A 15,789-nucleotide genomic window follows, 5' to 3' on the forward strand; every position below is an offset into this window, starting at 1 on the left:
CTGGCCTTCAGAAGAATTTCTATTTTAAGGCCAACCCTTTATCGATTATAAAGCTCATAAGAGAACATCTCTAACTGACATTTACCAATATAGATATAGTTTTATATATGTATTTGTGCATTTGTTTCAAACTGTTTGGCAGAGCGTTCATTTTCTGTATCAAAAACAATACAATCTTGTCTTAGATCCAGAATAAATGAAGAAAACTGAACGGTGTTTTTATTAACATCCGTTTACGAACTCTTTAGATTTGATTTTTTATTTAATTAGTGGCTTTGTGACAAATGTGGCATGTTTCAAGGGGAGGCAGTCAGAAAAGTGCCTAGGGGCAAAAATCTATAAATCCGTCCCTGTACTTCGCTTGGTAACATAAGACATTCTTGATTAACTTTAATACTAACATAAAGGTTAATACATTATATCAGTTCTTAGTTAAATAAAATTACTGGATGTATAGTCTTGTTGTTCGGCTCAAACGAAGCTGGGATTTAAAAGAAACCTAAGTATTGTGGTTAATCCACATAGATAAAAGCACACACACACACACACACACACACACACACACACACACACACACACACACACACACACACACACACACCACACACACACACACACACACACACACACACACACACACACACACACAACCTGTTTACAATAACCAATATACAGTGGTTTATTTGTAAGAAGAGGTTACTCTCTTATAACAAATAAGTCACCCTATATTGGTTCAAAACATTTATAAATTCTTTTGTACCTAGGTACACTCCTTCAGATAAATACAACTTTTATAGATATTTACAAAAATTGTGACATGAAAAAGGTAAGAACTCAAAAAAGAAAAACAAACTTTTTAAAATAAAATTATTTATATATACAACACAGGAATTACACATACAATTAAATAATGTTACAAGTTATATAATTATAAATAAGTTCAAGCCCTTGGCGATTCAAATGAATCATGTCCGGTCGATTCCTTCTGCCAGAGTAAAATCTGGAAAATAACAACATTTATTTTACAATATATTTTAAACAATTAAAATTATTATAAAAATAAAAACATATAAATACTGATTTTTTAAATACATATTTGTTTGTAAAGTGTAAAGTGATTATACATTTTCTCCTGCAATCTATTTAATTTCATTTTTACCACAAATGATGAGTACTTTTTAAATGTGATTTTATAACTACTATGTTTTGTCAGTTTACTTTGGACATTGTTTTAACTGAATTGATTAGAGTTCTTCAATCTATCATATAGTCATGCCCGTTGGGAAATAAAATAAAACCAAAATTGTTTTCATTAGAGTTGAATACATAAACATTACTTTTGAATAATTTGAAAAATGGTACCCTGTTTCAGTTTCCGAATTTCACAAGGGAATTTATGGTTTATTCCCAATACAAATATTCTGAAGGGTTTCAGCATTTTACTGAAAAAAATTACGTCTTTAATTTCTACGTTATAGAATTAAACCCCAAGTTTGAGAGAATAATATTGTTCTGTGTAACATAAAATTACACAAAAAAACTAATATATTTTAGTACATTAAATGAAAGCTCACCGTTCAAACAGGCGCATTCGACACTCCTGTTGGGGAAAGGATGTGATGAATAGCGGACTGACGTCAGCAATCCTGACGTTGTCTCCTGTAATCAAATAGAAGCCGTGTAAAACTTTAGGGAATATATACCATGTGACAAAGTAACAATCTATTAATGTCTAGTGTTATTGTAGCAACATCATTGTAACTGAAGCAAAGTTGTAAATGTATAGATTAATTTGGCTAACAACCGAGATCTCAATGTTATAATTGTTAAGTTTATCCAAATAAATTTGAGAAGAGCCACAAATTTTATAAATTATATTATGATTATAAGTTATGAGGGATTAAAAGAAACAAGAACAATAATGTCAAAATAAATATATTGACATACTTTTATTTATCATTACCTTTGGTAATATAAAATGATTTTTTACTACCTACTTAAATAAAAAACAATATACTCTTTTTTTAAATCTCGCACTTATATTAAAACAATAGCAATAAAATAACAAGATTTAATGTAGTGATTATTTTCAATGGTCAACTATGCAGGTATACAATAAAGTGCTTATATTTCAAATATATACAACGTTTCACTTACAAAAATATTTAAAACATATTTACTAATATACCAAGATTATATAAAAACTAAACTGATTGTTATATTAACACATTGTTATTCCCTTGTTGCATCAAAAATGCAGATATAAATAATAGACATACCATTTCCCAAACTACGGATGTAGTTATTGTAGTTCTGCAAGAGAGCAAAGTGGTGGGGTCCTTGTGCTTCTCCCAGCTTCGGAATTGGTGGCAGCGTCAGAAGCACAATGTCGTTTACAGTTTCCTGCAGTGTATTCAAGAGTGCAGAGAGTCCCTGACACATAGTGGTCACCTCTGCATTCTGAAATAATTGTTTAAATATTAACATACAGCATTTCTTTTAACATGAGATAAAAATATGAAAACATGTTTTTAAAACTTACCCAAAAAGGTTAAACTGGTACAACAGTGTTACAAATTGATAAAGGATGTCACTTATACAAAAGAGAGACAAAAGTGATCAGAATTTTGAAAAACTCTACAGAACTTGAGATAATGCGAATAATATTTTGTTATTTTGTAAGATATAATTGATAATAATATAATTGAATTTTAAACGCTTACCCTCAAAAAGTCATTAGTTCCGATCATAATAATAATTTTGTCGGAAATTGGATAAAACTTTTCTTTTACTCTGTTGTGTAGATCATCAATTGTCTGACCACTGACGCAGATGCCTATTCTTCCTGGTGCTATAACATAAACAATATAATATATTAGTTTATAAGAACGCCAATAATAAGTATTAAAAACAAATAATATTATGTTTAGTTATACCACGATTTTATTAAAATATAATAATAAAAAACCTTTCTTACTTGGGCCTAATCTTCATATGTTGTTACTGATTTTACTGGTTATAATTTCATTCATGATATGATCGCTTACAAATATATATGATAGAATACAAATAATACATCATGTCAAGTTAATAAAATGTAAAAATTAATATTTTGAAATGTAATAATATTCATGCCTGGGCCTTATCCAAATTTGAGAATATTATTTTACTTAAACTACCAGATAATCCATTATTTTTTATTTCACGTTTAGGATAGTTTAAAATCAATCACAATAATGCAGTAAAGTAATCATTTACAGCTATAATGAGAGAAATAACAATTAATTATATTTAATCATAAATTACATAATTTTATTGTTTTGGTTGTTAGGTAAAATTAAAACTTACAATTTGGCGTTGACACCCTCTGAAGTCCCAACAGCTGCTGACCGAACCTGCAGAACTGGCTATCTCCGATCAGCTGATATCCTAGCAGTGCCGGTTCGTACAAACTCTTGTGCGATGGAATAGATGATCTGGGTAACCTCTTATTCTGTGAAATACAATACCTATTAGCAAAAAACTCGTAACCTTATCATACAATTTTATTTCTTTTTACGATAGAAAAATGCAGTATTGTCCGTCAGGGCAGATGTTTAACGATTTTTAATTTTGATATAGTAGATTTACAACAAAATATGACTACATGATTTATTACTGAACAGGTTAAATGTCGGAAATGCTTTAAGATGGAGCAATACGTTAATGTAAGAGACATCACTGTTAATTACATTTTACACATTAAATGTTCAATAGTAAAGATTAGATTTAACTTACTGGATATCTTGTATCACCATTGTATGGACTGGAGTCATTTCGCCTGGGTCGGAATCCCTTTACTGATGATCTCTGAAAAACCACATAGTTATAGTAATTGTTTTACTTTTTAAAAAACCCCAAAATAATCAGTAAGGTAATAGGATAAATAGTTTATCAGAATAACATGATTTCTTAACAATCATTATCAATAGAACTTTATCAACATATACTATATGGTACAAACGTATTCAGTGTATTGTTACCCGACATTCGAGCAAGATGTAAAACCATGATTATTGACAATAATTAACATTTAATTACATATTAACTGTTTTGGAATACGGAAATCTGAATTGCGACATTACACTAAAATATGATTTTAATTTACTATCATTGGTAAATGAATAAAAATTTTTCAATATTAATTGTATTATTGCAAGGCCTATCGGAATCAATGATTCATTAGGCACTTCACAAATACATAAATGTCTTCAAGATTCTTCACTAAACATGAGTTTACCCAACAAGGATCACTTCAGCCTGGTTTAAACCTTCCAGTTGAATCTACCACTGGCCACAGCAAAAACCGATGTGTCACTTAAATCTGGGCAACCTTATGGATGTCCAGCAGCGGCACATCACTAACCGCAAATGCTATGCTGGCGTTCAAGGGCAATTCGATAGGTCTTGTCTACTGCGGGAGATGACTGTTGGTGAGGTTTGTTCCCTAACCTCAAAATTCCTTGCTAGCCTCAACAAGGATGTGCTACCCCACGAGCTCCTCATGCATATGAAGAATGGGGCGATCAAGCCAGGCGGAGAGAAAGAGTGTGGATGGAGGGGCCCCTACTGCCAACTACAGATAGCCCGTGTATTGGAGTAGTGGAATGAGCAGTCCGCGCGTTCTCGCTCTGTACTCCTCTGAATTTAATTTAGTTCAGTACCTGGCAAACCTATTAAAATGTATCACTGTATTTTCAAACCCCTTTCCGTAGTTTAGTACAGCATACATATATTTAAATTACATTTTCAAAGCTGGATGCTCCAGGATGTATCGTAATTAAATTTAATTCATTAAACCTTGATCTTACAACGTAATTATTTTGTTATTTTTATACCATTAGTGAAAAAAGAAATCCCTTTCAAAATTATGAATTGCAAACCATATTTTTCTACACAATTCTTTTTTAATTTATTAGTTTTTGGTTTTTACAGTTAGTTTTAAATTTTATTTATTTGAAAATTGGAGTATTAAACCCAAAATTTGGTTACGGTATGTTGATGATGTCTTTTGTAAATGGGCATATAAAATTAACATCCAAGACGAATTTTTCAAAACACATCCATTCAAATAGACCATCGATAAAATATACTATTGAAAATGAGGTTAACAGTGAAATTCCATTTCTTGATATTTTGATAACAAAAACAAAAGAAAGCACAATTAAAACAACATTATTTTGTAAGAAGACTTTCAGTGGACAGTACCTTAATTATAAATAAAATTATCCTTAACATGTAAAAATTGGATTAGTACAAAGTTTGTTCCAGAAGATTAATAATTTGATAACTGAAAAAGATAAAATTTTAAAAGAAAATTATACTATAGAACTTTTAGTTAAAACAACTACCCTCCGTCAATTATTGAACGAGCTAAGGCTAAAAACAAAAGTTGCAAGCAAATTACCAAAAAAGACAATCCTAATTATCTCCCTACCGTAACTATTCCTTATGTAAAAGGACCATCAGAAAAAATTCGTAGGATAAATTATATATTTAACATCTGCACTGTTTTAAGTCCCAAAATAATATAAGAAGCTACTTAACAAAATTAAAACCGAAAAACAAACCACAGGAAACCAGGAATGTGATATATAAAACTGACTGTGGTTGCAACAAGACGAATATCGGCCAAACATCAAGACCTGTGGAAATTAGGGTAAAAGAACACATTTATAATTATAAAAAAATCTAAATTATTTGAACAATTCCATTTTACACATATGTTTTTTCTGTATACAATATCAAACTGATGATGCCTTAACTAAACGAAACCGCTATTTAAATAAATTTAACGTGGAAGTATAAAAAATATCTTTTCCATTAAAACCTACTCACTTCCACCAAGAATTCCCAAAAATCAGAATGTCACATAAGGTATTATTAAGAAATCTTGCAGCATATTTTACGTTGATTTTAATGGAGATTCTTTATTGGAACTAAAATAAAGCAGATCTCTGCTAAATACAATTTCAATAAGCACTTAATAATAAAAATGACCTTGTGATTCCTAACAATTAAATAAAATAATTATTATTTTAATTTTTACTTAATCATATTTTTAGATTAGTTATAAAATTTATACGCCTATTTATGTTAAAAAAATACTATTGTCCCAACTAGTTGACAATTTTACATGCATGTCTATGAGCTATGACTACCATCTTTACTATTGATAATACAAATGATTAGTTAGTTTTAAAATAATTAGGAGGGTTAAATGTTATTTTAAAATGAGGTACACTCAATATAGTGCACTTTGTTAGTAATTATTTCTTCTTTATATTTTTAATATTGGGCTTTTTAATATAAGGTCCCGATATGTTCGGAAATAAAAACAGAAACCTTTTAGTTGATATGAGGAAAACTTCAACAACTCAGTAACATACTTCAAATACACAGTAGACATTATAGTTATAGTGTTTTGGAGTGTTACCATGTTTCATGGTTAAAGACAATCTTCCTTATTGTAATAGTTCATTTTATCTTACTCGCTTCTAATATATTTTGTTATATAATATTTGTATACATTAAATATTTACACCTTCAAAGTTTAAAATTTTATAACAGCAAAAATGATTATATTGTTAAAATAAAAATGTGGACAGATTAAAAATTTATAGTATATAGTACTCTTCAACAAATTAATATTAACATGTTAAGGTTTATATTTAATCCTTCAAATATTTGTAAGTCATCAAAAGAGAAGAACATTTTTTCAATGTTTTATCCGGCCAAAATCAATGATATTTTTTCAGTAATTTTTCTAAAAGGTTATGGCTCAATGAACCATCTGTTATCCCATTAAAATGAGTGTAATAAAAGAATTTATCTTACAGAACTAATTCACTAATCTACCATTTGGTGTTGTCGAAATCGTTAAGATGGACCAATAGTTTTAACAGGCTTTGTTCTAAATAAATAGATATTATGTTTCAGATATAAAAATTTAACATTAAGTTTTTGTAAGTTACACTTTTTAATAATATACAGTAAATAGTTTTGACTTTATATACTACCTCAAGACACAGCAAATAACTAACGCAATTATATTGAAAAGTAATTAAAAGTTAACTAATAGATTTTTTACAGTATATACAGGCAACTATCTCTCAAACTCCACTTTATAAATATTAAAATAGTTTTATCTGAACGAAATAGCTCTGAAATCTGAATGAAGTAGTTCATATCATTGAATGTATAATTAATTTATAAATACAAAATGGAATTCTTAGAAATATACAAAACAATATGTGAACTTACTGAAAATTTGTCTTCCGGCCGTGATGACATCTGCATGAAATGGTTCATTGTGATACAAAGTGGAACACAACCAATTAGCTGACAAGGACAACTCTTTAGCACTTCCACCCTCGCCAGCGTCTAAAGGATGACTGTCGGCTGTGGCTACCGGCTGGTTGGTATTAGGCTACCTGGAGACCCTAAGAGCACAGTAGCGCTGGTAATACGCTGTGGTGGGGGAAGTAACTAACATCGTAGATCTCCAGAAAAGTAAAGAAAATTTTGTTGTGTCATTCCATTTTAAATGTTACTGTTAGAAATTTCTACATTTTTACAAGATTACTAATGTTTGCGATAGCGGAAAATTTGATACGAAAATAAGGTTGCTAAAATGAATTTACAACTATTAGTAACAATTTATTTTTATACACAAGCTATGACCGTATATACCATATATATATATATATATATATATATATATATATATATATATATATATATATATAATTGCGATTTATTGGTTCGTCTAAATTATTATTATTTATCAGGCGTTCTATTGTAGGAAGCATAAAGAGCCAGTTTTATTCATTGTGTCTTAAATCACGGAATACAATAAGTTAGTGACACATATAGTGCTCTGGTCTATTTCATATAAATTTGTAATATCTTCTATTGTATTTCTAATAAGATGTCACTACTCAGAAATTTTCAATTGCAGTGATTAAGATTATTAAGACAAGACATAATTTACAATATAAAAGCTATATTATATTTTCATTTCGTTGTATTTTGTAATTAGGAAAGTTGTTTATATTTAAAGGACGTTTTATTAAGAAATTTGTATATTAAAATTTATAGAATTAGCTGAATTAAAAATAACAGTATGAAATATTACATAGAACTTTCAAGTGACAAAACGTATTCCCGTATATACCGTAACTGTCTTCTGATATAAGCCATTACATATAATTCCTGTAGTTCTAAAGGATCTAAGAGCCTCCGCCGCTATAAATGATGGTAAGAATTATAAAAGAGAGAAACTTGAGATTTGATTGTATTTAAGAAAACAAATTATATTAAGTCATAAATCTACATTTAGAAAATAAACTTGTTAAGAATGATTCAGCTTTCGATCGAATCTCTAATTTTTTGTTTGAATTTTGTTTTTGTTGATGATGGAAAGATTGTGAAGGAGACGGGGGTTTTTCGGACATTTGCCAAGGTTCAGTGATAAATAATACTTGTTTTTTTAAGTGCGTGTTTTAGAGTTAGTAACGATGACACGCAAAATAGCGGTTGTTTTTGCATTACTAAATCTCTAAATTAAATTATTTCTGTTAATTACTGAAATTTTGAAACAATTTTAGTTTATATCTAAAAGATATATTGCAACACATAATATTTTGAGAAGAGAGGATGTAGGTATCTGTCAGAAATAAACTTCTCAAAAGTAATGCGTTTCGTTTAATTTCCCCACTGTTCGATTCTGGAAAATGTTCCGGGTCTGTCTAGTGTCGGTGAGATTTCCTACCAAGTACAAAGTCACAAACTAATATAATTGGGTGGCTATAAATAACTCAAGGTAACGCGTCGGGCGGCAGCTGACCTGCACATATAAAGGCAACCGCAGCAGGCACAACTTGTGGGCACACTAGTTACCTGCTGGCCAAATATCTAATTCCTTACCTGAAGCTAGAGCTAAAATTAAAACTATGTTACAAAAATGAATTCGTCTTAAATTCATATAGATTTTACTATAGGAATAGTATCACTATTCATAGTGACTCAATAATGAGGATTTTTAGCTAATACTCTTGTACATTTTTTAAATCTCATTTAAGCCTCAGCGTCAGGTAGCTCGGATCTGACGAAAAATCATTATTCTGGAATGAAGTAAACTAAAAGGGCTAGTGATTATGATTAATTTTTTGTAATTTTCATATGAGAATTTAAGTTCTGAGAAGGATAGCGACGAAACCAATGGTCGGAGGTCAAAAGATGCTTATGACTATATTTTGGAAACGACGTGATCTACAATAAAGGGCTAGGTACATTTTGCCCTATCCTCAATATTTAGGCCACAAAATGAGTTTAAGTGTAAATATTTTGTGATTCTTACGTGAACATTTTGTTTCTGGGGTCGATAGCGGCCAAACCTTATGTATTAGCTTAAATATAACATTTTCCGCTTCTAAACAATTATGATATCTAAAAAGAGGTCGTGTAGCTTTTTGTCTTATATCTTACGTAATCACTAAAGTCGCTCTTAATGGCAAAATCTTTGTAGAAATTGGCAATTTTTGGAGGTTTAATTTTGATGCAACTATAATTTGTGCAATTAATTCTGGTTCCAGATTTAACTTGTGTTACTACGTTAACGAGTGAATAAACACACATTGGAAATTTGCTTAGCCTTAGCTAAGCGTCAGTAGTAGATAGGGACAGAGTACTTTTTAATAAATTTAATGAAATAGTGATTCATTGTAAACATTCTGGGATGGAATGATAATTTCCGAAATAATTTAAACCCCCTGATCAACGTTTTATTTTGATAAAAATTACTGTACACATATTCTTGTAGCACAAACATATATTTCCCAGAAAATTACCACGCGTTCTTATAAACCCCGATAACATTACCCTGACCTCTCGGAATTTCCTGGTAGAAGAACTCCTGATGAAATTAAGCCCCCTGATTAACTTAATAATCTGATAAAGGTAGTTTTTATTTTGTTTACACTAAACAATTTACACTAGCTGACCAGCGCAGAATTTTCTCCCAAGCTCTGTAGCCTACTGCCTAATCCATAAGTTGTACCTCAAATCCAAGGTCAAGATAAAATTAAGTTTCCAACAAGAAAAGTCCAGTCACACTTTTAACCTGCACATTTCAAACTGTCATAAAATATAGCTAATGATATAATTATATATATACGTTCAGGACCTTGGCGATTCAAATCAATTAACTCAGATCCTCTACCAAGGTCAAAGTAAAATCTGAAAAATAAAATCAGTTATTATACAAGACATTTTAATATGTATTTTTATGAATTTAAAATTGTATTATTAAAATTAAAATAAATTTACTATACATATATTGATTTTTCTCATAAATTTTTGTTTGTGAAGTGAATATATAAGATTTTTTGTAAAAACTCTTCATCATTAGTTTTTACGTAAACAATGAGTTTAACGTTGTCTTACTATTATGTATTAAAAATTCCAAGTATATCATAGTTTTTTTTTTTTTTTACTAAAAGTAGAATGAGTATTTTTAACTGTGTTTATATATTTAGAAATATTTCAGTTTTTTTAAAATTATAATATAGCATAGAGTTCAGGAACTTTATAAATTGGATATTCCTCTCATTTGCACGTGTCTGTTAGAAATGCCAAGTACAATACAATATCCGTTCAATAAATTTGAATAACAATTATTGTTACATTTCAAATTTTAATTGTTTAGAAGAACCATAATTCTTTTCCGGTTTACGAAGTTTTATAAGAGAGTTGACAGATTACGTATTAGATATTCGATAAATAGACCTTTTTAAGTAATTATAAGGTTTTCCATACTTAAGAGATAGAAAATCGTCTGGAATATCTTGTCAACTTAAGTGCGCTTTAGAACAAAGTACAACAGAATATTTAGAAAGAAGACTTGCCAGATATACGCTTCTGAAAAGTAACGTGTTATGTTTAAATTCCCAATAGTGTACTGTTCGATTCTGGGAAATGTTCCGGGTCTGTCTAGTGTCGGTGGGATTTCCTACCAAGTACAAAGTGACAAACTAATATAATTGGATGGCTGTAAATAACTCAAGGTAACGCGTCGGGCGGCAGCTGACCTGCACATATAAAGGCAACCGCAGCAGGCACCACTTGTGGGCACACTAGTTACCTGCTGGCCAAATATCTAATTCCTTACCTGCGGCTAGAGCTAAAATTAAAACTATGTTACAAAAATGAATTCGTCTTAAATTCATATACATAGAAATAGTGTCACTAGTCATGGTAACTTAGTGCTGAAAAATGTTTAATATTACTTTTTTTACATAATTACTAATTTTATACTCAAAACTCATCATAAATTCTCAGGTTATATTTTTTTTTTTCTTTTTACATACAAACACAACTATTAGGTATGCAAATTATGTTAAATAAATATTAATTAACCTCATACAAATCATTTAATAGGCAACTTTCCATCTCTGAATTTGTTGTCTAGTCAGGGACGGATTTACAAATGTTTGCCCTTAGGAAATTTTTTGACTCCCGCCCATTGATATATGCCAAATGTGTCACAAATTCATTATTTAAATAACAAATAAATCTAACGAGTTCATAAACGGGTGTTCATAAAAACGCCAAGATTTACTTTGATATTTTATTTGCTTTTAAAAAGGTGTGTACTTTTACAAATTAAAAATTTATTTTTAAAATACTTTAATAGAAATTACAAATATAAACCAAACGTATCAATGATTCTTACTTAAGGAAGTTTTTCATTTTTTTTTTTACATTAGCTTCCTCCTACTTTTAATCACTGCGAACTTCTGTATTAAGTCTTTAATTACTTTTATTTGATCACCGTTTAAAAGTGCAGCCTCGATGTGTAGAAGAGCCCACGAGTTCAGTTTTCTTCATTCATTCCGGATCTAAGGCAAGATGTCATTCTTTCTAATACAGAAAATGAACGCTCTGCCGAGCAGTTTGAAACAGCTGTGCACAAATACATACGAAGAGCTATATCTATATAGGGAAATGTCAGTTGGAGATTTTGTTCTCTTATGAGCTTTATCACAGATAAAGGGTTGTTCCTTAACACCGCCACTCTTCAGAAGGCCAGAATATTAAGTTATAGCCTTTAGAAAATATTAGATTCTATTAGCCTATTTATGAATAATTTAACTTTAAGTTTACAGAGCAATGTTATGGAGACCTAAAGATAGAGAATGAAAGTTTTTAAATACCAATGAAGTTCATAATTTTATACACACCAATCCAAATTGTTTGAATGAATAGCCTCACCAATTTCAGTCACACTTATTTCAAAAATACTAAAACCACGGTATTATTATTGGGACAAACATATGATACAATATGATAGAGTCTTATAATAATATTAAACTTCTGTTAGATAGTTTATTTGCCAAAAGTTTAAAAACGTAAGAGAAACATTCTAAGAAGGGATGCGTCATGTATTCAGTGCCAAGGGGTCACTGCCCTATTCCGGGAAATGTGCAGTAGAAAGCTGACTTATGTCGGCAGGATGTCTTAGAGAGATTAAAGTGACAAACTAACGTAATTGGATGGTGGTAAATATCTCAAAGCGACGCGCCGTCCACGTTTGTAAGAGGGCCTTGGCAGGTACAACCCTTAGCACCGTCATTAGTTACGGCCAGTAGTCGCTTGGTTAGTATGTTATAATAGTAGGTCTTCGTCTTCTATAAGGATACCCTGAATCATGAATTGACTTAACCACTATCTGTTAAGCACGATTTTATGACGAAACTATAATTCTTAAATAATCTTATGAGTAAAAATTAATCACAAATTGTGTTGCTAGGTGGTACTTTTTAGAATGACTAAACCTATTTGGCTACTTCTTTTTGTAAAATATTCATTAAAGTACGAGCAAAGTTTATATGAAGAGAAAGATTAGAAACTTTACCAAAATATTTTTGAATTCTAGACACATTGTATTACTTATGTATCATAATCCAATTTTAAGTAACATAAAAAGCTGTTGACACTTTCAAATAAAGTTCCACTAATTGGCCGAAACGTCTCTTTACATTTAAAATTTATTAAATATTACGAATACAGAACTTGATTAGAAGTATAATTAAGATATCAAATAAAACGCTAATGTTTAACTTTTTCTCCGGATTTGCTACTTAATAAAAAATATTAAGTATAAGGTGCTTGATCAGTAGTGTAGTGCAGATAGCACATACAAAGTTAATATCTAACTTCTACTACAGTTTGCACCAGTGACGAATTTAATATATCTAGTTCATTAGAATATGGTTTAACCCTTAATAGAAAACTAACTTTGATGGACAATGCTGTGGATGTTTTTACGTTCTGTACTCTAAACTGGTGAGCTTCCTTCACATCGTGATATGGCATTTTAAAAGTTGTTTAAATATAAAAAAAGGGAAATCACACTAACAAGGCTCAACGATCCCTTTTTTCCCCGACTATTGTCTGTAAACATCAGACTTCTATAACGCAAAACCCTTATAAACGGTTACTTGGGAGTATTGCAAGAACTTAACCGGGATTGCCCCCTCATGCGAGAATTTGATAGGAAGTGGGAGGATTACCCAAGCTTCTCAATCCTATCCATATATCCACACAAGGTAGAGTGCGATGATGGTGCATGGCCCTCCGTGAGATTTAACTGTGCGTTAGGAAAGCCTAATTAACTCAGGGTTATATCTCGAGAATGAATTGAGGTATAAGCTTGAAATTTTGTACATTTTTCCCAGCTATCACTAGGGCTTCTGGCAAAATTTCTCCTCTATTATATCTACCTCGTGTCAGCGTTCTGCTGGATATCTCAAGGACAAATAGAGCTGTGGATTTGAAACTATGCATGTAACGTTCATTTCTACTTAGGTAACGTAGTTTAATAGCCCTTTATGGAATTTGATCTATTCTTTATCCAGCCTAACTATCCACAAGCTAATTCAATTTTAGCATGAAACTTTATTTCTGTGACAAACATGTGTTCAATATTGCTTGTCCATCCGTTGGACTTTGTTTAGCTTCACTGGTGTCTATCATTCAGTACACTTGCAGATTATTCTTCTGTCTTTTATAAGTCTGATCAATATTTTACTGTCTGATTGTCTGCCTATCTGTTTGTCCGCAAGACAACTTGAAAATTAAATAAGCTCATGAAATTTTGCACGCAACTTCAGGGAAACCTGTTACACGCAGTGTCCTACTCCTACTTTGTAAAGTACTATTAATAAAATGCAATAAAGTTATATAAAACCTTTCATACTTTCTGAAGATGAATTACAACGCCTAATATAATAAAATGTTACCGCAAAGGAAAAGATTCGAGACGAACCAATAAAACCACTAAGAAATTGTATTGTGAGCGCTTCACAATACTTGTCAACTCTAGTTGAGAGAAACTCTAATTGGCTCGTTACAGCTGCAGACGACATCTAAAGAGAAGCTTTCTAACCATCGATTATATATTTTATTACTTTTTTGTTAGAAAAAAACATAGTTTTCGAAATAGATGAAAATGGTCTTAACCCTTTAAAATAAGATAGATTTTAAATATTTAAACATTTTAGAAAGCTTTTAAATATTTTCTTTAGATACAAGTAAATATTTAGTGCTAACTTTACCTAGAGTGCACTGCGTCAATTGTGTGCCCTAAAAGGGTTCGAACGGGCCGACCCGACGCGATGCATGTATCGACAATGCGTGTACTCTGCCTCTTAAATAAAGGCATTTTCATTTCATTTCATTTTACTTACCGATCACTCTTTAGGAGTCTTTTATCTAACAAACTATTTAGGATTTGAGTACAATGCCACATGCACTCTAACTTGAAAAGCGTTATCATTCTTGGATTTGTAAACTTCAGTGACAGGAATTTAGCCAACAAATACAATGTGTTCCAAGATCACATAGGCTGCTGTTACGTGCGTATGTTGATGTTCCTTGCTAATTAGCGTATGTTTGTACAAGCCAACATTCATTACCTAAGTGTTGAAGTTGTCACGATGCCATGTTTCCAATTACCCTTCCTGAATCGTGTTAAATTATAATTAAAGCATAACAGAGCATCGTCATAATTAGACACTTTATACTGTAACACTTTTAATGAGCGTCTTTGTGTATTGCTATGGAAGTAGGTGCAACGTTGATGAAACTAAATGACATTCCAAGTCATTTCTTTAAAAAAGGAAAGATTACTGATATGTATTATAGTTGAATAGTCCTGTATAAAATACTGCATGGTTAGTTATGTGAAACTTTAAAGTATATATTAATTATTGAAATATATCTGTTAATATTTAGGTATTCTATTCTTAACAGCCCTGTTAACAGTGTGGATGAAATCGATGTTAATTTATAATAAGTTCATTATTGGACTTAATTAATGGCTGATTCAAATAAGCATTAACATTTCTTTCAGTGATTTTATACGTATTATTTTATACCTCAGTTATGTAGTATAAAATGTTGAAAACCCATTACATACACAGATTTTTGAATTAATATATTTCATCAATTTCCGTAATTATAATTACTGTTAAATAATGGTAACATATGATTATATCGTACAGAAAATATAACACCACATCTGGAATACACTTTGGTAGGGACGCAGCAACGAAGTAACGTTTCACTTTCAGTCCAGGTTTCTGTTTGCCCAGGTCCATTTAAATTTAAAAGTTTTATTTTACTCGTAACACGGCAAGTTTAATTTAAACCTCGACTTAAACAAATGCAACCTAGACTTAGATTACA

At 30.7% G+C, this 15,789-nt stretch overlaps 1 protein-coding gene across 1 annotated transcript; it reads right to left on the minus strand.

Moving 5' to 3' along the window:
• Positions 1 to 1,570: 1,570 nt before the first annotated feature.
• On the minus strand, positions 1,571 to 7,350 carry LOC124358274. Its single transcript, XM_046810567.1, has 6 exons — positions 7,303 to 7,350; positions 3,778 to 3,849; positions 3,349 to 3,493; positions 2,724 to 2,851; positions 2,280 to 2,460; positions 1,571 to 1,659 (listed from the first exon to the last, which is right to left on the minus strand). Exons 1-6 carry the CDS (start codon positions 7,348 to 7,350, stop codon positions 1,571 to 1,573), a joined length of 663 nt encoding a protein of 220 aa, XP_046666523.1.
• Positions 7,351 to 15,789: the final 8,439 nt, after the last annotated feature.

Source organism: Homalodisca vitripennis, chromosome 3, assembly GCF_021130785.1.
Source record: "Homalodisca vitripennis isolate AUS2020 chromosome 3, UT_GWSS_2.1, whole genome shotgun sequence".
Taxonomy (NCBI): Eukaryota; Metazoa; Arthropoda; class Insecta; order Hemiptera; family Cicadellidae; genus Homalodisca; species Homalodisca vitripennis.